At 35.3% G+C, this 22639-nt stretch overlaps 1 protein-coding gene across 4 annotated transcripts in view; it reads right to left on the bottom strand.

Moving 5' to 3' along the window:
* TEDC1 (tubulin epsilon and delta complex 1) overlaps positions 1 to 22639 on the bottom strand; it is a 70675-nt gene that overhangs the window by 36042 nt on the left and 11994 nt on the right. Inside the window, exons 4-5 of one of the 4 annotated variants that reach the window (XM_031952905.1) lie at positions 8512 to 8664; positions 5248 to 5346 (exon numbers count right to left, since the gene is read on the bottom strand). The exons of 1 other annotated variant lie outside the window; for it this stretch is intronic. In XM_031952905.1, coding sequence (XP_031808765.1) covers positions 5248 to 5346; positions 8512 to 8664 — 252 coding nt within the window. The remainder of the gene's footprint in view (positions 1 to 5247; positions 5347 to 8511; positions 8665 to 22639) is intronic. 2 more of the 4 variants (XM_031952906.1, XM_031952907.1) reach the window with 2 other exon arrangements.

Raw genomic sequence — 22639 nt, 5'->3', positions numbered from 1 at the left:
ATAGAGTATTAAACTAATGGAACAGATTAGATACACACTACATTATAGTAAATTATCACAGTAATCTAGTACATGATAAATCCAAAGATACAAGCTTTTCAGACAAAAACTCATCTCAAAAAAAATCTTAGGAAAACTGTTAAAACATTATGGCAAAAACAGGTATAGACCAACGTCTCACACTGTATAACAAGATAAGGTCAAAACAGGTACATGATTTACACATGATTAGGAGAGCATGAAATAATTTTTCAATATAAGAAGAGAATTGGGGGAGGTGGTTGGTGTAGTGGATAGAGCATCAGCCCTGAAATCAGGAGGACCTGACTTCAAATCTGGCCTCAAACACTTCTTGGCTGTGAAACCCTGAGCAAGTCACTTAACCCCAATTACCTTATCAAAAAAAAAAAAAAAAAAAAAAAAAAGTAGGTAACAAGGGATTATCAATTTTCACAGCAACTTTCTCGAGAAACAGCTAGATGGCAAAGTGGATAAGAGCACCAGTCCAGCCTTTCCTCACAAAATTAAAAAGGGGAGATTTTAGGACCAGTCCACAGCCCCTGCCCCAGGAAAGCAGGAGGTAGCAATAATCTCCAAACCTCTCAGTCAGCAAGAAAGATTTGACATAATAGAGTGTAAGGGAAGCCCCAAGTAAGGATTGGGATTTAGGAGTTACTGAATCAACAGTAGGGCACTGATGTGGCAGCAGGAGCAACTACCATGACATCTACAACTCCAGAGATGTTAGCTCACAGGTAGGAGGAGGCCAGACAACTGGTCAGATTGCAGGGGCTTTTTTACTGGCACTCTGGCAGGATTCTGTTGCTTTGCCCATGCTCAGATCTGGGTAACAGTTCCGGCTCACAGTACGGTCTGCAAAAAGATCTCTGAAAATAGCTGTACAAAACTCCTGAACTGTGGGACATTACACCCTCCATCTTAGAAATAGAACCCCACTTTAACAGACCAAGAAATAGGCTGGAAAAATGAATAAACAACAGAAAAAGATTCTGAAAGGTAAAAAGTTACTATAGTGACAAGGAAGATCAAAATATATACTCGGGAAGATTTCAACAAAGTCAAAGGTTTCTAAGTCCAAATCCTCCAAGAAAAATAAAAATTGGTCTCAGGCTATGTAAGAGGTCAAAAGGGATTTTGAAATTCAAGTAAGTGAAGCAAAGAAAAAATGGGAAGAAAAATGAGATATGCAAAACGAAATAATAAAGCAAATGAGAAGAACAATGTCTTAAAAAGCAAAATTGGCCAAATAAGAAAGGAGGTACAAAAGTTCACTGAGGAAAATAATTCCATAAAAATTAGAATTGAGCCAATGAAAGTTAACGACTTTATGAGAAATCAAGATACAATAAATGAAATCCAAAAGAATGGAAAAAACATACAATATTTCATTGCAAAAACAAATGACTTGAAAAACAGTTACAGGATTTTTATTGGTCTCCCTGAAAGCCATGATCAAAAAAAGAAAAAACAAAAAAGAGTGTAAGATCATCTTTCAAGAAATTATCAAGGAAACCTGTCCTGATATTCTCAAACAGAGGGTTTTAGAATCCACCAATGACCTCCTAAAAGAGATCCCACACTGACTAACTCCCAAGAATATTATAGCCAAATTCCAGAGCTCTTAAGTCAAGAAATTATTGCAAACATCCAGAGAGAAATAATTCAAATATAGTGGAGTCACACTCAGTATAACACAAGATTTAGCAGTTTCTAATCCTTCAGGAGAAAAGGAGGATATTCAATAAAATAGAGGATTTTCTAGCATTTGTAAAGAAAAGACTAGAGGTGAATAGAAAATCTAAATATCAGGAAAGGGAAATCATAAGTAACTTAACAAGATTTATCTATTTACACTTCTATATGGGAAGATAATATTTATAACTCATAAGAACTTCCTCATTATTATAACAAAGTATTTATAGTATATATGCTTTATGTATATAAATACATATGTATGTGTACTATATATGTACACATATACCATATATCTAATATCATATTACATACAGCATATTATATAGTAAAAAAAATAGAGGGAGAAAGCATATATATAGATAGGACACAAATATGAAAGGTTAATATCTAAAAAATAAAATCAAGGGGTGAGAGAATAATGTATTGGGAGAAAGGGAAAGGAGAGATGGAATGGTGTAAATTATCTGCCATAAAAGAGGCAAGAAAAAGCTTTTATAGTGGAGGGAAACAGGGGGAGGGAAAAGGGATTAAGTAAACCTAAAAATCTATCTTGCCCTGCAGGAAAATAGGAGGGGAATGGGATATGGGAGAAGGGGAAGGAATGAATCTTACTCTCATCAAAATTGACTTAATGAGGAAGTAACATACACATTCAATATGGTTATAAAAATCTATCTTACCCTACAGGAAAGAAGAGGAATGGAATATGGGAAAGGGGGAGAGTGATAGAAAAGAGGGCACTTTGGGGGAAGAGATGGGTCAGAAGTAAAACAGTTTGGAGGAAGGATAGGATGAAAAAAAAGAGAATAGATTAAATAGAGGGGAAAAACAGTTAGCAATTGTAATTATAAATTTTGAAGCAAGTTTCTCTGATGAAATCCTCATTTCTCAAATATATTGGGAACTTAATTTTTTATTTATAAAAAAATAAGAGCCATTGCCCTCACTTTTGGGATAAGAATTCACTCTTTGACAAAAACTGCTGGGAAAATTGCAATCTAATACAGCAGAAACTAGGCATTGACCTACACCTAACACTGTATACCAAGATAAGATCAAAATGCGTTCGTGATCTAGACATAAAGTATGATAGATAGTATCCTCTCAGACCTGTGGAGGAAGAAGGAATTTGTGACCAAAGAAGAACTAGAGATCATTATTGATCACAAAATAGATAATTTTGATTATTAAGTTAAAAAGTTTTTGTACAAACAAAACCAACGTGACAAGATTAGAAGGGAAGCAATAAACTGGGAAAACATTTTTACATTCAAAGGCTCTTTCTATATTTTAGTAAATTGTCTAACTGATTCAAATTTATTAAGAATTCAAACCATTCTCCAATTGATAAATTTAAAAGATAATGACAAATGTTGCAGGGGATGTGGGAAAACTGGGACACTGATACATTGTTGGTGGAACTGTAAACAGATCCAACCATTGTGGAGAGCAGTTTGGAACTATGCTGAAAAAGTTATCAAACAGTCCATACCCTTTGATCCAGCAGTGTTACTACTAGGCTTGCATCTCAAAGAGATCTTAAAGGAGGGAAAGGCACTCATGTATCCAAAAATGTTTGTGGCAATCCTTTTTGTAATGGCAAGAATCTGGAAACTGAGTGGATGCCCATCAATTGGAGAATGGCTGAATAAATTATGGTATATGAATGTTATAGAATATTATTGTTCTATAAAAAACGACCAGCAGGATGACTTCAGAGAGGCCTAGAGAAACCTACCTGAACTGATGCTAAGTGAAATGAACAGAACCAGATCATTATAACGGCAATAACAAGATCAAGATTATACAATGATCAATTCTGTTGAACGTGGCTCTCTTCAACAGTGAGATGATTCAAATATGTTCTAAATGTTCAATGATGAAGAGAGCCATCTACACACAGAGAGAGGATTGTGGGAACTGAATGTGGTTCACAGCATAGCATTTTCACTCCTTTTGTTGCTGCTTGCTTGCATTATATTTTGCCTTTTTTTTTTTACTGGTTTCATTTGATTTTTCTTGTGCAGCACAATAATTGTATAAATATGTATGCACACATTAGATTTAACATATATTTCTACCATGTTTAACATATATTAGACTACCTGCCATCTAGGGGAGGGCATGGGAGAGAAGAGAAAATTGGAACACAAGGTTTTGCAAGGGCTAATGTTGAAGAATTGTCCATGCATATGTTTTGAAAAATAAAAAGCTTTAATTAAAAAAAAAAAAAGAATCTACCCATCACCTCCTGAAAAAGAACCCAAAATGAAAACTTCAAGTACTACTTTCCAAAATTCAGATCAAAGAATAAATACTGCAAGGAATCAAAAAGAAACAAATCAAATACCGAGGAGCCATAATCGGATTATCCAGGAATGAACAGCTTCGACATTGGACCTGGAATCCAATATTCTTAAAGGCAAAGAAACCTGAACTAAAATCAAAACTCAACTATCTAGCAAAACTGAGCATTATCTTTCAGGGGGAAAGATATTCAATAAGATAGATTCAATAATTTCTGATGAAAAGACCCGAACTGAACAGAATTTGATCTTCAAGTACAAGCATAAAAGAGACACATAAAAAGGTAAAAATGGGAAAGAGAAAAAATGTTATTTAAAGGTCAAAGTGTTGACATACCTACATGGTAGAATATCTTTGTCACAGACGTTAGAAGAGTTTAACATAAAACACAGAGTGTGGATATAAATTGATTTTAATGTGAAGATATTTTTAAAAATTAAGAGAGAGAAAAAATAATTATACTGGAAGAAAAGGAAAAGGGAAGTAAAATAGGGTAAATTACAACAAATGAAGAAGCATAAAAGACCTATTACAGTAGAGGGATAGAAGAGAGGGGGATGAGCAATGTTTGAACCTTAATCTCATCAGATTGGACTCAGGGGGAATATACATTCTTAGTTTGATATAGAAATTTGTCTCATCCTATAGGGAAGTAGCAGTGGAAAAGGGAAAAGAAAAAAGAGGGCTGATAGACAAATAGAAGGGGGAAAGGGTGAAGGCTGATAAAAGGGAGGGCAGATTGAGGTAAGTAGGGGTCAAAAAATATTAATGTGCTATAAGAAACGATTACTATGGAGAAGCTTGAGCAGGTTTATATAAAAGTAACAGAACCCAGGAAAATAGTATACACAATGCTTAGAATGTAAATGTTAAAAACAAAAACAAAGCAATCAGAATTAAATGCTCCAAAATTATAATAACCAAGTTTGTCCTCAAAGAACAAATGTAAGAAGGCACTTCCTCCAGTTTCTTAGTATAGGTAGAAAATTACAGATGTGGAATAAAATGTTATGTCACACATTTTCAAAATGTTGGTTAGTTTTATTGAACAACTTTTCACCCTACTTTCTTATTATTTGTTATAAAGGAATTAGTTCTCACAGAAGGTAGAACTACCCTTTGACATAAAATAAATGACATAAAATAAATCCACAAAAAATTGTGTTAAATAATAATTTGCCTCAATTCAAGAAAGCACTGAACATGCTATCTCACTAGTCTTACGTGCTTGGTACTTCCTGAGAACCTGAAGAGTTCTGTTTCAAGGACAGAGAGATGGTCAATGCTCTCCTCAAGATAACAGCCTCTTGTGTACAAATGAATCTGTAACATATAAAAATTTTATTTTAAAAATTAAAATTTTTTTAATTTTAATTTCTAAATTTAAAAAAATTTTTTTTAAATAACTAAAAAGTAACATTGGTAATTTTCAGCAAGATGCTAGAGGAAAAGATCATGAAAAAGACCAATTACTTAATGCTCCCCAAATAAATAGAAATTGGAACACCTAGAAAGAAAAGGAAAGAGGGAAGAAAACAGGAGAAAAAAGAGAGAGACAGTAAACACAATAAAATACTCAAAAAGAATAATCTCACAAAAAGGAAAAGGAAAGGAAATAAGCAAGAAGAAAACATCTCTAACACTTTAAAACAAAAATGTATTGTTAAAACACCAAAGAAGGCATAAGGAAAAATAAATTAATTTCAACAACCACTCAAGAAAATGAAACCTAGCAAAAAGCCAACCCGACTGGATAAAAATATCACCTTAAAGGAAATAAAGGAAGATTTCAGATCTGCAAAGAGAAATCTGATATTTTTGGTGAGAGATTTATCAATAAAAATGGATCAAGATATAGTGACAAATAAAAGAAAATGGAAGGAAATATTAAAAGCAAATAATAAAATTCTGAGCTTGTAAGACAAACCAGCAGAAAAACTTTGTAAGCAAAGACACAGTACTAGAAAACAAACCTCAGAGAACAAAATTCAAAGGATTAGAACTGATGTAAATTTAACCTTTGGGGGTGGGGGTGGGTACTGAAACTGAGTTCCCTTTGGGCAGGAAGAGTGTTCCTGAGTCTCAAACACCTTTCCCACACAACACCCTTCCTAAATTAAGTAATCTCATTCAATTGGAGATCTCAGCCTGGGGTATAGTCAATAGTCCTCTATTGAGTGGCTCAAACTGTTCCCCAGCCCCCAGACCAAAAGTTACCTGATATAATCAAGGTTTGTTAACCTACCTTTGCCTAATTCCTAATCAGGAGCTATTATTTGCCCTTCTGGAGTTAGCCCACTGATGAAGATATTTTCTTCTCAGTGTAAATCCACCTTCAAAAAACTACCCTGCCAAGATTCTTTGCCCACTAAGAAAGCTATCTTTTTAACGAACATAAATTCCCTTTTGCCACACAGACTTTAGATTTGCGAATTCTTTCAAAGCAAGGGATCTGGGACATTGACCAAAGAGGATCTCTTACTCTCAATTCTTACCCTCAACTGCCAGGTCATATGACCATCAAGATGGAAGGTGTTTTTTTCCCCAGTTTTTCTGAAAAAAAAAAATATATATCCAGATAGATATCCTCTCAAACATATCCAAAGTAATAATTATGTGCAAGAGATAAAGCAATCTCAGCTCTTCCTACTGCCTAGGACACTAAGAATCCAAACTAAAAGCACAGAAGTCTAATAATTAGCTGCTAATATGTTCACATAACATACTCTCAACTCCATATTCCAGCAGCAGGACAACATAAGCATACAAAAGAACTAATTCTTCTTTCCCTCCTTCCCAAATTAGCACTCCATTTCAAAAGAGCTCAGATAGAACTTTCAATTCTGATTATTATTGTTTGCATTTACATTAGTCATTATGTAAAGTATATTGTTTTCATATGTCCAGGTACCTCAGTACTCATCATTAATTGGTTTTAGAAGACATGAGTATTGAACAAATTGAATACATTTTGCCTATAAGGAGTACAACTCTAATCCATAGACCCAAAGGGGCAAGTGGGACTTCCAGCCAACAGAGAAACAAGTCAGTCCAGCCCATCTCAGTCAGGCTCCTTTTTTCTTCATCCAACTCACTTCTGAGAGAAACCAAGATCTCTAAGCTCATCCCCTTAAGTCCAAGAGAATAGGAAGGCCTAGATGTAGAGATGGAAGCTATGGTCCTTGTACTCTACTGCCCAGGGCTCTGGCTGGTGCCTAGGACTGAATCTTGGCCTCCTCTGCACTGCCTTTGCCTGGGCTCCCCAAACTGCTACTCACACCATTACTATTATGCCTGCTCTTGCTGCTTCTCCCCATGCTGAGCACACTTGCTGTTCCATGCCCGTTCTAGTACTACAGTTTTGAGAGCCAGGAAACAGTGCACCCAGACTGACTTGCAGGAACTGCCCCAAGAACTGCCACCAATGCACACAATCTCTGTACCATGGCCTCCATACTGGTAGTACACCACCTTCACTGGGGAGGAGCTGCCCATGGCTGAGGGCAATCACAACAACAGCAGGGTTGAGCAGTACTCCTGGGCAACTTCATATCTCCACTGTTCAATCAAGACAACAGTTTATATTTTATCCTAAAGGTGACAAGAAACTACTAAAGCTTAGTAAGCCAGGAAGTAACATGATTATATCTATATTTTAGAAAAATCACTTTGATGATAGTGAGTATATATTAAGAGTGGGGGGAAACATGAGGTAATAAGAACAATTACGGGGGAAGGGACAGCTAGATGGCACAATAGATACAGCACCAGTCCTGAAGTCAGGAGGACCTAAATTCAAATCCAGCTTCAGACACTTAACATTTACTAGTTGTGTGACCCTGGACAAGTCATCCCAGTTGCCTTATCAAAAAAAAAAAAAAAAAAAAAAGAATATAAAGAACAGTTAGACTGCAGTAGTCTAGGTGATGAGGCTGTGGTTGTATGAGTGGAGCAAAGGGATTATACAAGAAAGGTTATAAAACCAGAATCAAGTTCAAAACACATAAGGGTCAAGGAGGAAGTAGATAAGGAGGTCGTTTTAGACAAGTAAAGTGAGATGCCTATCGAATCAGCAGTTGTCAATGTCCAGAAGGCAGTTGGAGAAGTATAACTATAACTCAACACAGAGATTATTTATTAGGGATGGAGAGCTTTGGAGAAATATGATAACTGAACCCATAAGAGTTGATGAGATCAACAAATGAGATAATAAAGGGAGAGGAAAAGAGGCTAGGTTATAATCTTTAAGGATACTGATAATTAAGAGCTATAACACATAAGCCAATAAATGAGACAGATAAGAGAAAGGAGACATCAATGTCACAAAAACCTAGAGATGAAAATATATAGAAGTAGTCTAGAGTATCTAGTATCTAGTGAATAGTCAAGACCAGAATGACAAATATAAAAACACAAAATTATTTAAGAAAAAAGGAAAATATAGAAAGAAACTAATATGAGATGACTCACAAAGACACTAATCCTCACCTTATTCAGAAGGTTGCATTGTTCTTGCTGGCTGGCATACAAACTCCGCCACTGGAAACGCAGTTTCCCAAGCAGCCACTGAATATAACGAATATCTACCCTTCCCTTAGGGCCAAGATCCAATGGAACGCGATAGCTAGGCAGGTCCTTACACTGAAAGGAAAAAAGATTTCTCAAAAAAAAAAAAAAAAAAAAACCTCACACTAATAATGTTCTTCTAGGATATAATAATACATAGACATGTGTACACGTACACACATATTCTCTACCTCTCTCTCCTTCCCTCACTTCCTCCCCCTCTGTCTATCTCTCTGTCTCTCTCTCTCTCTCTTGCCTGCAGGTTATTCCCATTTAGTAACTCCAAACACTAAAATCTCCCCACAAGCTCCTTAACCACCCATACCCAGATTACTCCCATGTCTCCAACCATCTTCCTCAACCACCTTGTTCTGTCCCCAAACTCCCAGCCAATGCCTCAGGAACTACCAAAGCCCAGCTCCATTCAGCATACCCCATCAACAACTGCCTATAGTGCACAAGAAATTCCTGCAACTTAAGCCACACATTAGCATGCTCAATCAGATAATGCATCACCTTCAAAATTCAGTCTTACTCTGTACATATCTCTGTACAAAGCTCTTATGGAGGATTGTGGGAAGATAGAATAGGGTCAAAAAATCCCAAACTCTCTAGATTTTCCCCTCAAACAAAATAAAATTGGGCCTAAGGGCTAACCTGAATCAGTGAAAAACAAATTAAACTTGAGAAGTCTTCCTGGAACAACCAAACAAAACCTGAAGACAGACCACAGGAAGGAGGATTAACCAGTGCAAAGCATAAATATCTCCAAGCTAGTACAGCTAAAGTGGGGAGCCCTGGAAATCCCTGGATTCAGAGAGAGTCTCAGCGCCAACCACAGGAATTTTTACCTCCCAGACAAAATAGGGAGTCTAGCACCAGCTTAGAAAGAATGAGAGAACTGGAACAGCTACTTGATGTAGTGGATAAAGCATAGGCCTTGGAATCAGGAGGACCTCATTTCAAATCTGGCCTCATACATCTAGCATACTTACTAGCTGTGTGATCCTGGCCAAGTCACATAACCCCAAATGTCTTGGGATAGGAAAAAAAAGCACTCTCCCACACCTGCTTCCAGGTCCAAGGTCCTATCCACTGTATCATCTAGCTGTCCTAAAGTAACCTCTGAGATCCATTCTAATGCTAAAATTCTTTCAGTGATTATCTTCCTTAGTCTGCCCCCAAAATGAGAAAAGAGTAGTTGGTCTGGTATTGATAGGCTGGTAAAAGCTACAACTCACTCCTAAAGTCCAATTAATAACTGCATAGGATCAGAGATCTACGCTTTTCTTGGGAACCAGAGTCACATCCAGGTCCAAGGCAAAAACACACTCTATTTACTGTATAGCCATTATGGCACATGGTGTGAAGCATAAAATGACTCTTAGAACAGAAACATATCTGTTACTATTTAATACACTTATCATTTGGTTGATTGCAATTCATGTCTCCCAGGACCAGTAAGAAATTATAAGAGCAAAGTAGATGACTGGGGAAGGGGAAAAGGACCTTGACAATATAGAGCAAGCATAGAAGTCGTGGTCTAGTCAATCTTCAGTGGATGAATATTCACTGGATGTTAGGCAAGTCTACTACTAAATCCTTTGCTACTATCCCCTAGATAAGAAATCTCCAGATGCTGGATAGTGGTAGGAGGTACAGAACAGAACTTTAAAGGAACAGAAACTTTAAAACTCAAAAGGAATGGGAATCTGTTCTAAAATATGAAGCACTAAGGAATGAATCCTTCTGTTGGAGAATGGCTGAATAAGTTATGATATATGAATGTTATGGAATATTATCATTCTATAGGAAATGATCAGCAGGATGATTTTAGGGAAGTCTGGAGAGAGTTACATGACTGATGCTAAAGTGAAATGAGCAGAAACAGGATTTTGCTGTACATGGCAACAGCAAGATTATAACAATGATCAAGTCTGATAGATGTGGCTCTTCTTTCTCTCTTTTTTTTTTTTAATTTAATAGCCTTTTATTTACAGGTTATATGTATGGATAACTTTACAGCATTAACAATTGCCAAACCTCTTGTTCCAATTTTTCACCTCTTACCCTCCACCCCCTCCCCGAGATGGCAGGATGACTAGTAGATGTTAAATATATTAAAATATAAATTAGATACACAATAAATATACATGACCAAACCGTTATTTTACTGTACAAAAAGAATCAGACTCTGAAGTATTGTACAATTAGCTTGTGAAGGAAATCAAAAATGCAGGTGGGCATAAATATAGGGATTGGGAATTCAATGTAATGGTATATAGTCATCTCCCAGAGTTCTTTCGCTGGGCGTAGCTGGTTCAGTTCATTACTGCTCCATTGGAAATGATTTGGTTGATCTCATTGCTGAGGATGGCCAGGTCCATCAGAACTGGCCATCATATAGTATTGTTGTTGAAGTATATAATGATCTCCTGGTCCTGCTCATTTCACTCAGCATCAGTTCATGTAAGTCTCTCGAGACCTTTCTGAAATCATCCTGTTGGTCATTTCTTACAGAACAATAATATTTGATAATATTCATATACCACAATTTATTCAGCCATTCTCCAACTGATGGGCATCCACTCAGTTCTAGTTTCTGGCCACTGCAAAGAGGGCTGCCACAAACATTCGTGCACATACAGGTCCCTTGCCCTTCTTTATGATCTCTTTGGGATATAAGCCCAATTGTAACGCTGCTGGATCAAAGGGTATGCACAGTTTGATAACTTTTTGAGCATAGTTCCAAACTACTCTCCAGAATGGTTGGATTCATTCACAACTCCACCAACAATGCATCAATGTCCCAGTTTTCCCGCATCCCCTCCAACAATCATCATTATTTTTTCCTGTCATCTTAGCCAATCTGACAGGTGTGTAGTGGTGTCTTAGAGTTGTCTTAATTTGCATTTCTCTGATTAATAATGACTTGGAGCATCTTTTCATATGACTAGAAATAGTTTCAATTTCTTCATCTGAGAATTGTCTGTTCATATCCTTTGACCATTTTTCAATTGGAGAATGGCTTGATTTTTTATAAATTAAGAGTTAATTCTCTATATATTTTAGAAATGAGGCCTTTATCAGAACCTCTGACTGTAAAAATATTTTCCCAGTTTATTGCTTCCCTTCTAATCTTGTCTGCATTAGTTTTGTTTGTACAAAAACTTTTCAGTTTGGTATAGTCGAAATTTTCTATTTTGTGATCAGTAATGATCTCTAGTTCTTCTTTGGTCATAAAGTCCTTCCCCTTCCCCATGTCCGAGAGGTAAACTATCCTGTGTTCCTCTAATTTATTAATAATTTCATTCTTTATGCCTAGGTCATGAACCCATTTTGACCTTATCTTGGTGTACAGTGTTAAGTGTGGATCAATGCCTAGTTTCTGCCATATTAGTTTCCAATTTTTGTCAAACAGTAAGTTCTTATCTCAAAAGCTGGGGTCTTTGGGTTTGTCAAAGACTAGGTTGCTATAGTTGTTGACTGTTTTGTTCCTTGAACCTAACCTATTCCACTGATCAACTAATCTATTCCTTAGCCAATACCAAATGGTTTTGGTAACTGCTGCTCTATAATATAATTTTAGATCTGGTACAGCTAAGCCAGATGTGGCTTTTCTCAACAATGAGGCCAGTTCCAATAATCTTGTGATGATGAGAACTATCTACACCCAGATAGAAGTGTAGAACTGAGTGTGGACCATAGCATAGCATTTTCACTTCTTTTGTTGTTGTTTGCTTGAATGTTATCTTCTTTCTCATTTTTTTCCTTTTTGATCTGATCATTATTATACCACAAAATAATTATATAATCACATATGCCTATACCAGATTTACATATATTTTTATCATGTCTAACATGTATTACTTGCCATCTAGGGAAGGGTGAAGGAAAGGGGAGGGGAGGAATTGAAACACAAGGTTTTACAAGGGTCATTAGTGAAAACTTATCTTTGCATATGTTTTGAAAATAAAAAGCTTCCATAAAAAAATTTTAAAAATAAAACTGAAAAAAAAATGACTAAGTTAGTATTTCAGACTAACTCAGATTAATTTAAACTAATTACTAACAGAATTTCAGCAAAAGGAGAAAGCAATCTTGTATGTACAGAGAAAGGACATAATTAAAACAATCCAAGATAGGATATACAGTTAGATGGCATTAACTACTTCTAGCTTTTGTGACTAGAGTCTACGCATCTTTGTTTTGATTTTACTTTCCCTTAATACCCTGGTAAAAATAATCAGTTCTAATCCAGCTTTAAACATCAGCTGTGTGATTATCATTTAACCTGTCTACCTAAGTTTTCTCAACAGTAAATTGGGAATGATAACAGTTCCTACCTCTAAAGGTTGTTATAAAGCTCAAATAAGATACATTTAAAGCTCTGACACATGCTTATTAAATTCTTGTCCCCTTCACCTCACTATGCTAATTATGCTTGTTTGATGCTTAAAGAAAACTTTGTAGACGGTTGAAATTGCATGGCCTATTGGAGATTGATAGCCATGACAGAAAAAAACTGAAATAACTCATTGAAGTGAGGCTTTGGATTCAGAGGAAAAAGGTTTTATATATTTTTTACTACACTAACTACTCAATTACCACGACAAACAACATCATGGAAAGCAAACATATACACACACTCTTACATAGAAAAGGAGAAAGAAGGCAAAAAAAAAAAAAAAAAGTTCATATTGTTGTTTGTCCTTTGTTTTGAAGATCAATGACATCACAAAGTAATGTCCTAATTTGATTTGGGCATGAGATTAAGTGAGGTGAATTGCATAAAGTCATCAACCCTACTCTGCCTTCCAGAGTCAACAGTCCAATGACAGAAAGTCAGAAAGAATGGCAATGACGTAGAAAGGAATAGATGATCTCAGTGTCTTCAATGTCTTATCAAGCTCTATAGTGCCCTCTTCAGCCGCCTTCCTGGCCATTGGAACAAACTGTTGCCATTCTGCAAGGGAAAAGTTTTTTCACTTGAAAGCTTGAATCAGACATTCTCCTAATTCACCAAGAGACTTGAGGCCTGCTGGTCACTCTCAACCCAATTTCATCCTTATGCCGAGTCAGTTTTATTGGAGTAGGACCAACATGCCATATTTTTTTGGAGCCACAGGTCAGAATAGGGTAAAGTTAAAAACCAAAAATAGGTTATCACCCTAAAAAAGGCTCACAATGAAGGTGCTAATCATCCCTGAACACCCCGAAAATGTTTCTGGAATGCTGTATGAAGTAGTAAGTTCCACATAGTTGGAAATATTCATGTGAAAGGTAGATAAGTACTTGTAAAGGATGCTAATAGATGGTGTGGCCAGAACAAAAGACTAAAACCCTATCCTATGGAGATTTTTCCTTAAAATGTATTAAACTATCCTTAAGATTTAACTGTCTTGGGCAGCAGACAGTGGAAAGTAGACACGTCTTTGTCTGAGCTCCTCCTAGTGTCCTTCAGAGCAATACCAGATCAAGCCCCTTAACTGCTTTTGGAGTGACAGAATCCACAAATATTTGAAGTGTAACAAATTTCCAGCACAAGATATTTTGGAAAAACTTCAGGAAATTCAGGGGATAGGGGTGACAGTTAAGCCCAGAAGCAGCACATGGAAAGGGAACAGGGAGGCAGTCACTGGGAAATCTACTGTAAGGCTCTTAGGCTACACTGAACTGGTTACAAGCCAACAGATCAACAGATTAGCTGTGAGACATCCAATGCAAATACAAAAGGCAAATAGTGAGTCTCTGAACTCCATAAAAACATGAGACTTGGCCATGCCTCCCCAGCACTAAAAGTCAGTCAGCAGCACCAGTGCCAGGGCAATCGAAAATGGCTGCTGCCCCTTTGTCTTAAGAGCAGACCTCCATGTATACTTATTATGTATCTAATTTATATTTTAATATATTTAACATCTACTGGTCATCCTGCCATCTGGGGGAGGGGGTGGGGAGTAAGAGGTGAAAAATTGGAACAAGAGGTTTGGCAATTGTTAATGCTGTAAAGTTACTCATACATATAACCTGTAAATAAAAGGCTATTAAAAAAAAAAAAAAAAAGAGCAGACCTCAATCTCAATTTAAAAAAAAAAAAATTTTAAAAGCATAAAGAACTGGCCATAGAAAGTTTTTATGCAGAAAGAGAACAGACCCCAAACTGTGAGGATCCTAAAGGCAAATCACCTTCAGATGAAGCCCCAAAGGATGATGAGTTGGTCCCCACAAGGCTCTCTTGGAAGAATTTAAAAAGGATCTTAAAAGAGTTAGAAGAAAAATGGGGAAAGGAAATGAGAACTTTGCAAGAGTTTGGAAAAGGAAAAAACAGAAATTATCTGAAGAAAACTACTTAAAAAATAGATTTGATAAAATGGAAAAAGCATATAACTGCTTACAAAAACAGATATGAAAAAGAAACCAATTTGTTAAAAAACAAAATCTGTGAAATGGGGAAAAAATGCAATGAACAAAACAACTCATTTAAAATCAACTGGCCATTCTCCAATTGATAAATGGTCAAAGGATATGAACAGACAATTCTCAGATGAAGAAATTGAAAATATTTCTAGCCATATGAAAAGATGCTCCAAGTCATTATTAATCAGAAATGCAAATTAAGACAACTCTAAGATACCACTACACAACTCTCAGATTGGCTAAAATGACAGGGAAAGATAATGCGCAATGTTGGAAGGGATGTGGGAAAACTGGGACACTGATATATTGTTGGTGGAATTGGGAATACATCCAGCCATTCTGGAGAATGATTTGGAACTATGCTGAAAAAGTTACCAAACCGTGCATGCCCTTTAATCCAGCAGCGTTACTACTGGGCTTGTATCCCCAAGAGGTTTTAAAGAAGGGAAAGGGACCTGTATGTGCAAGAATGTTTGTGGCAGCCCTCTTTGCAGTGGCCAGAAACTGGAAACTGAGTGGATGCCCATCAATTGGAGAATGGCTGAATAAACTGTGGTATATGAATATTATGGAATAGTATTGTTCTGTAAGAAATGATCAACAGGATGATTTCAGAAAGGCCTGGAGAGACTTACATGAACTAATGAACTGATGCTGAGTAAAATGAGCAGGACCAGGAGATCATTACATACTTCAACAACAATACTATATGACGATCAATTCTGATGGACGTGGCCCTCTCCAACAATGAGGTGAACCAAATCAATTCCAATAGAGTAGCAATGGATTGAACCAGTTACACCCAGCGAAAGAATTCTGGGAGATGACTATGAACCACTACATAGAATTCCCAATCCCTCTATTTTTGATTTCCTTCACAGGTTAATAATGGTACACTATTTCAAAGTCCGATTCTTTTTGTACAGCAAAATAACTGTATGGACATGTATACCTATATTGTATTTAACTTATACTCTAACATATTTAATACGTATTGGTCAACCTGCCATCTGGGGGAAGGGATGGGGGGAAGGAGGGGAAAAGTTGAAACAAAAGATTTTGCAATTGCTGAAAATTGCAATGCTGAAAAATTACCCATGCATATATCTTGTAAATAAAAAGCTATAATAAAAAAAATCAATTGGCCAGCTAACTAAAGAAAATAATTCACTAAAAATTAGAAAATAAATGGAACTGAATGACTCAATGAGACTTCAAGAATCAAACAAAACAAAAAAAATGAAAAAAAAAAGAAGAAAATAAACAACTGACCTGGAAAATAGATCTAAAAGATCTATTAATCTAAATAGATCTAAAAGAGACAATCTAAGAATTACTGGACTGGACTTCCTGAAAACCATGATGAAAAAAAGAGCCTAGACATCATCTTTCAGAATATCATCAAGGAAAACTGCCTGAATGTCCTAAAAGCAGAGGGTAAAATAGCCATTGGAAGAATTCACCAATCACCTCCTGAAAGAAACCCCAAAATGAAAACCTCAAGGAACACTGTAACTAAATTTCAGAATTTTCATATCAAGGAGAAAATATTACAAGCAGCCAGAATATCAAGGAGCCACATAGGGATTACCCAGGACCTAGCAGTTTCCACTTTAAAGGTATAGAATCTGATATTCCAAAAGGCAGAAGAACTTGGATTGCAGCCAAGAATCAACTACCCAACAAAACTTGAGCATTATCTTTCAGGGGAAAAGATAGACATTCAATGAAACAGGTGAATTTCATTTATTTCTGAAGAAAAGACCAGAGCTGAATAACAAAATTTGACTTTCAAATAAAGAACTCAAGAGAAGCATAAAAAGGTAAAAAGGAAAGAAAAAAAAATTTTTTCTTTAAAAGTTAAAAGGCTTATATTCCTATATGGAAAGATAATATGTTTAACTTTTGAGATTCGTATCTCTGTTATGAATATACTTAGAGGGTGCAGGTATAATTTGATTTTATTGTGATGACATAAAAAAGAAATAGAGGAAAGGTGATTCTACTGGAAGAGAAGGAAAATGGAGTCAAAATGGGGTAAATTATATCTCATAAAGTGGCAAAAAACACGTATTACAATTGAAGGAGAAAAGGGAGGGGGATGAGCATCCTATGAATCTTATTCTCATCAGATCTGGCTCAGAAAGAAAATATAAGACATTTAACTTTACGGAGAAGCTTATCTCACCCTATAGGAAAGTAGGAGGGGAAAGGGGAAAGGAAAGGGAGAGGCTAAGAGAAGAAGGAAAGTAGACAAGGAAAGGGATAAAAAAGGGGGAGTAGCTATAAAAGAGGGCTATTTGAGGGGAAGATGGTCAGAAGCAAAATATTGGGGACAGGGGAAAGGGGAACAGAAAAGTATAAATAGGGGAAAACAAGATGGCAGGAAATACAGCTTTAATAATTCTAACTGTAAACGTGAATGGGATGAACTCTCCCATAAAACAGAACCAGATATCCTACTGGATTAAAAGCCAGAATCCTACAATTTGTTGTTTACAAGAAACACATTTAAAGCACAGTGATACATTCAGAATAAAGATAAAAGGCTGAAGCAGAATCTATTATGCTCGAGGTAAAGTAAAGAAAGCAAGGGTAGCCATCCTGATTCAGATCAAGCAAAAGCAAAAATTGATCTAATTAAAAGAGATAAGGAAGGAAACTATATCTTGCTAAAGGGTACCAAAGATAATGAAGTAATATCAATATTAAACATATACATCTAAATTCCTAAATGAGAAGTTAAGAGAGTTGTAAGAAGAAATAGAAAACAAAACTATAATAGTAGGAGATCTGAACCTTGCTCTCGCAGAACTAGATAAATAAAACCACAAAATAAATAAAAAAGGAAGTTGAAGAGGTAAATAGAATACTAGAAAAGCTAGATATGATAGGTCTTTGGAGAAAATTGAATGGAGACAGAAAGGAGTAAGCATACTTTCTTCTCAGCAGTTCATGAAATCTATACAAAAACTGATATAAGGACATAAAGACCTCAAAATCAAATGCTGAAAAGCAGAAATAGTAAATGAATTTTTTTCAGATCATGATGCAATAAAAATTACATTCAATAAAAAGCTAGGGGAAAATAGAGTAACTGAAAACTAAATAATCTCATCCTAAAGAATGAAGGGTGAAACAGCAGATCATAGACACAATAATTTCATCCAAAATAAATAAGAAAGAAGTTAAGGAGGTAAATAGAGTTCTAGAAAAGTTAGGTATAAATAGACCTTTGGAGAAAACTGAATAGAGACAGAAAGGAATACTTTTTTTCTCAACAGTAGATGGAACCTATACAAAAAATGACTAAGTATCAGGGCATAAAAACCTCAAAATCAAATGCAAAAAGGCAGAAATAATAAATGCATTTTTTTCAGAGCACGATCCAATAAAAATTGCATGCAATAAAATGCCAGGGGAAAATAGACCAAAAAGTAAATGGAAACTAAATAATCTAATCCAAAAAAATGAGTGGGTGAAACAACAAATTATAGGCACAATCTATAATTTCATCCAAAAGAATGACAATGAGGCAACATACCAAAATTTGTGGGATGCAGCCAAAGCAATTATTAAAGGAAATTTTTTATCTCTAGATGCTTACTTGCGTAAAACAGAGAAAAAGAAAAATCAATGAATTGAGCTTGCAACTAAAAAAGGTAGAAAAAGAACAAAAACCCCAAGTAAATACCAGATTTGAAATTCTGAAAATAAAAGGAGAGATTAATAAAACTGAAAGTATGAAAACTATTGAATTAATAAATAAACCTAAGAGTTGGTTTTATTAAAAAGCCAATAAAATAAATCTTTAGTTAATCTGATTAGAAAAAGGAAAGAGAAAAATCAAATTGTTAGTCTCAAAAATGAAAAAGGGGAACTTTACACCAATGAAGAAATTAGAGAAATAATATGGTGCTGGTATGTAAACCAGGGAGGGTCAAAACAGAGAAAGAAAATTACAGACCAATCTCCCTAATGAATATTGATGCAAAAAGCTTAAATAAAATATTAGCAAAGAGATTATTAAAAAATCATCCCCAGGATAATCCACCATGACCAAGTTGGATTTATACCAGGAATGCAGGGTTTGTTCAATATTAAGAAAATTATTAGTATAATTGACGATATCAATAAACAAACTAACAAAAAATCATATAATTATCTCAACAGATGCAGAAAAAAAGCATTTAACAAAATCTAACACCCATTTCTATTAAAGACACTAGTAAAGTATAGCAATAAATGGGAGCATTCCTTAAAAATAATAAAATGGTTTTATTTAAAACCATCAGCAACCATCAAATATAATGGGGACAGATTAGAATCATTCCCGATAAGTTCGGGGTGAAGACTGCCCACAATCACCATTGCTACTCAATATTGTATTAGAAATATTAACTTTGGCAATAAGAGAAGAAAAAGAGATTAAAGGAATTAGAGTAGGTCACGAGGAAACCAAATTATCACTCTTTGCAGATGATAATGATGGTATACTTAGAGAACCCTAGAAAATCAACTAAAAATCAACTAAAAAACTGCTAGGAACAATTCACAACTTTACCAAAGACAGGATGGAAAATAAATCCACATAAAACATCAGCATTTTTCTATATTAGCAACAAAATCCAGCAGCAAGAGATATAAAGACAAATTCCATTTAAAATAATTGTAGATAATATAAAATATTTGGAAGTCTATCTGCTAAGGCAAAGTTAAGAACTGTATGAACACAACTACAAAACACTTTTCCACACAAATAAAGTCAGATCTAATCAACTGGAAAAATATCAAGTGTTCATAGGTAGGCCAAGCTAAAATAAAAATGAAAATACTACCTAAATTAATCTACTTATTCAGTGCCATACCAATCAAACTCCCAAGAAATTATTTTACAGATCTAGAAAAAATAACAACAAAGTTCATCTGAAAGAAAAAAAGTTCAAGAATTTCAAGGGAATGAAAAATGCACATGAAGGTAGCCTACCTGCACCAGAACTAAAACTACATTATAAAACAGCAACCATCACAACCATTTCATACTGGCTAAAAAATAGAGTGGTTGATCAGTGGAATAGGTTAGGTTCACAGGACAAAACAGTCAATGACTACAGTAACTTAGTGTTTGACAAACCCAAAGACCCCAGCTTTTAGGACAAGAATTCATTATTTGACAAAACTGCTAGAAAAATTGGAAATTAGTATGGCAGAATCTAGGCACTGACCCATACCTAACACTCTATACCAAGATAATGTCAAAATGGGTTCATGATTTAGACATAAAGAGTGATATTACAAGCAAATTAAAAGAACAAAGGATAGTCTATCTCTCAGATATGTAGAGAATGAAGGAATTTGTGGTCACAGAAGAAGTGGAGTATTATGGAATGCAAAATGGATAATTTTGATAATATATTAATTTTTAAAGTACAAACACAGCCAATGCAAACAAGATTAGAAGGGAAGCAATAAAATGGGGGGAGGGAGGGAATTTACATTCAAGGATTTTGATAAAGGCCTCATTTCTAAAATATATACAGAATTGACTCAAATTTATAAGAATTCAAGCTGTTTGACAATTGATAAATGGTCAAAGGATATGAACAATTTTCACATGAAGAAATTGAAACCATTTCTAGTCATATGAAAAGATGCTTCAAGTCATTATTAATCAGAGAAATACAAATTAAGACAACTCTGAGATACCACTACACAACTCTCAGACTGGCTAAAATGACAGGAAAAAATAATGATGAATGTTGGAGGGGATGTGGAAAAATTGGGAGATTAATCCATTGTTGGTGAAATTGTGAATGGATCCATCCATTCTGGAGAGGAATTTGGAACTATGCTCAAAAACTTATCAAACTGTGCCTACCCTTTGATCCAGCAGTGTTTCTACTGGGTTTATATGCCAAAAAGATCTTTAAAGGAGGAAAAGGGACCCATATGTGCAAAAATGTTTGTAACAGCCCTTTTTGCAGTGGCAAGAAACTGGAAACTGAGTGGATGCCCATCAACTGGAGAGTGGCTGAATAAATTATATATGAATGATATGGGATATTATTATTCTATAAGAAATGATCAGCAGGATGATTTTAGAGAGGCCTTGAGAGATTTATAGGAACTGATGCTAAGAGCAAAACCAGGAGATCATTATACACAGGAACAAGAATAATAATTATATGAATATCAATTCTGGTGGACGTGACTCTTTCCTAAAATGAGATGACTGAAGCTAGTTCCAAAGATCTATACCCTAAGAGAGGACTGGGAACTAAGTGACCACAGCAAAGCATTTTCACTCTTTTTGTTATTGTTTGCTTACATTTTGTTTTTTTTCTTATTTTCCCTTTTTGGTCTGATTTTTCTTGTGTAGTAAGATAATTATATGAATATGTATACATATATTAGATTTAACATATATTTTAACATGTTTAACATATATTGGATTACTTGCCATCTAGGGGAGGGGAAAGAGAGGAGGGGAAAATTTAGAACACAAGGTTTTGTAAGAGTCAATGTTGAAAAATTATCTATGCATGTGTTCTGAAAATAAAAAGCTTTAATTAAAAAAAAAACAACAACAAAAAAACAAAAACAAACGTGCACAGCCAGCAGTGTTTCTACTGGGCTTATATCCCAAAGAGATCATAAAAGAGGGAAAGGGACCTACATGTGCAAAAATGTTTGTGGCAGCCTTTTTTGCAATGGCAAGAAAACTGGAAACTGAATGGGTGTCCATCCATTGTAGAATGGCTGAATAAGTTATAGTATATGAACGGTACGAATATTATTGTTCTATAAGAAATGATTACAGTGAAGCTGAAGAGACTTTAAGTGAAATGAGCAAAACCAGGAGATCATTATAAACAGCAACAAGATTATACAAATATCAATTCTGAGATGACTGGGGCCATTTCCAATGATCTTGTGATGAAGAGCCATCTACACCCAGAGAGAGGTCTATGGGAACTAAGTGTGGATCACAATATAGCATTTTCACTTTTTGTTGTTGTTTACTTGCATTTTGTTTTCTTTCTCATATTTTCCCCTTTTGATCCTATTTTTCTTGTGCAGCAAGATAATTGTATATGTATACATATATTGGATTTAACTTTTTTTTTAAACATGTTTAATATATATTGGATTACTTGCCATCTAAGGGAGAAAATGGGGTTGAAGGGGGGGAAAATTTGGAACACAAAGTTTTGCAAGAGTCAATGTTGAAAAATTATCCATGCATATGTTTTGAAAATAAAAAACTTTAATTAAAAAAAAAAGATTTAACTCTCTTAAGCCACTGGGATGGCTTCATTATCGGAAGTTCAAAAGCAGAAAGGAAACAAGGGGCCAGAGCCCTTCCCTAAGGTTTCTGGCTTCCGATTAATAGCAAAAGACAGTAAGCTAGATGTTTAACTATATAAAAAATGCATCCTCAATGAATATCCTTTTCCTGCTCTTTATGTCCTTCCCCTGCTTTTTCTACATAAAACTATTGTTAACTGTTTAGATCTCAGACATGGGCCACCAGATTTCCCAGTTGGTTCTTGCCTATTACAATGGAATTAATCCTTTAAGGTTACAGGGTGAGTTCCCTTCCAGTTCTGAGATTCTATTCTTCTCTGAATCC

This window comes from Sarcophilus harrisii, chromosome 2 (assembly GCF_902635505.1).
Source record: "Sarcophilus harrisii chromosome 2, mSarHar1.11, whole genome shotgun sequence".
NCBI lineage: Eukaryota > Metazoa > Chordata > Mammalia > Dasyuromorphia > Dasyuridae > Sarcophilus > Sarcophilus harrisii.
This window is presented reverse-complemented; position numbering and strand designations above follow the sequence as displayed.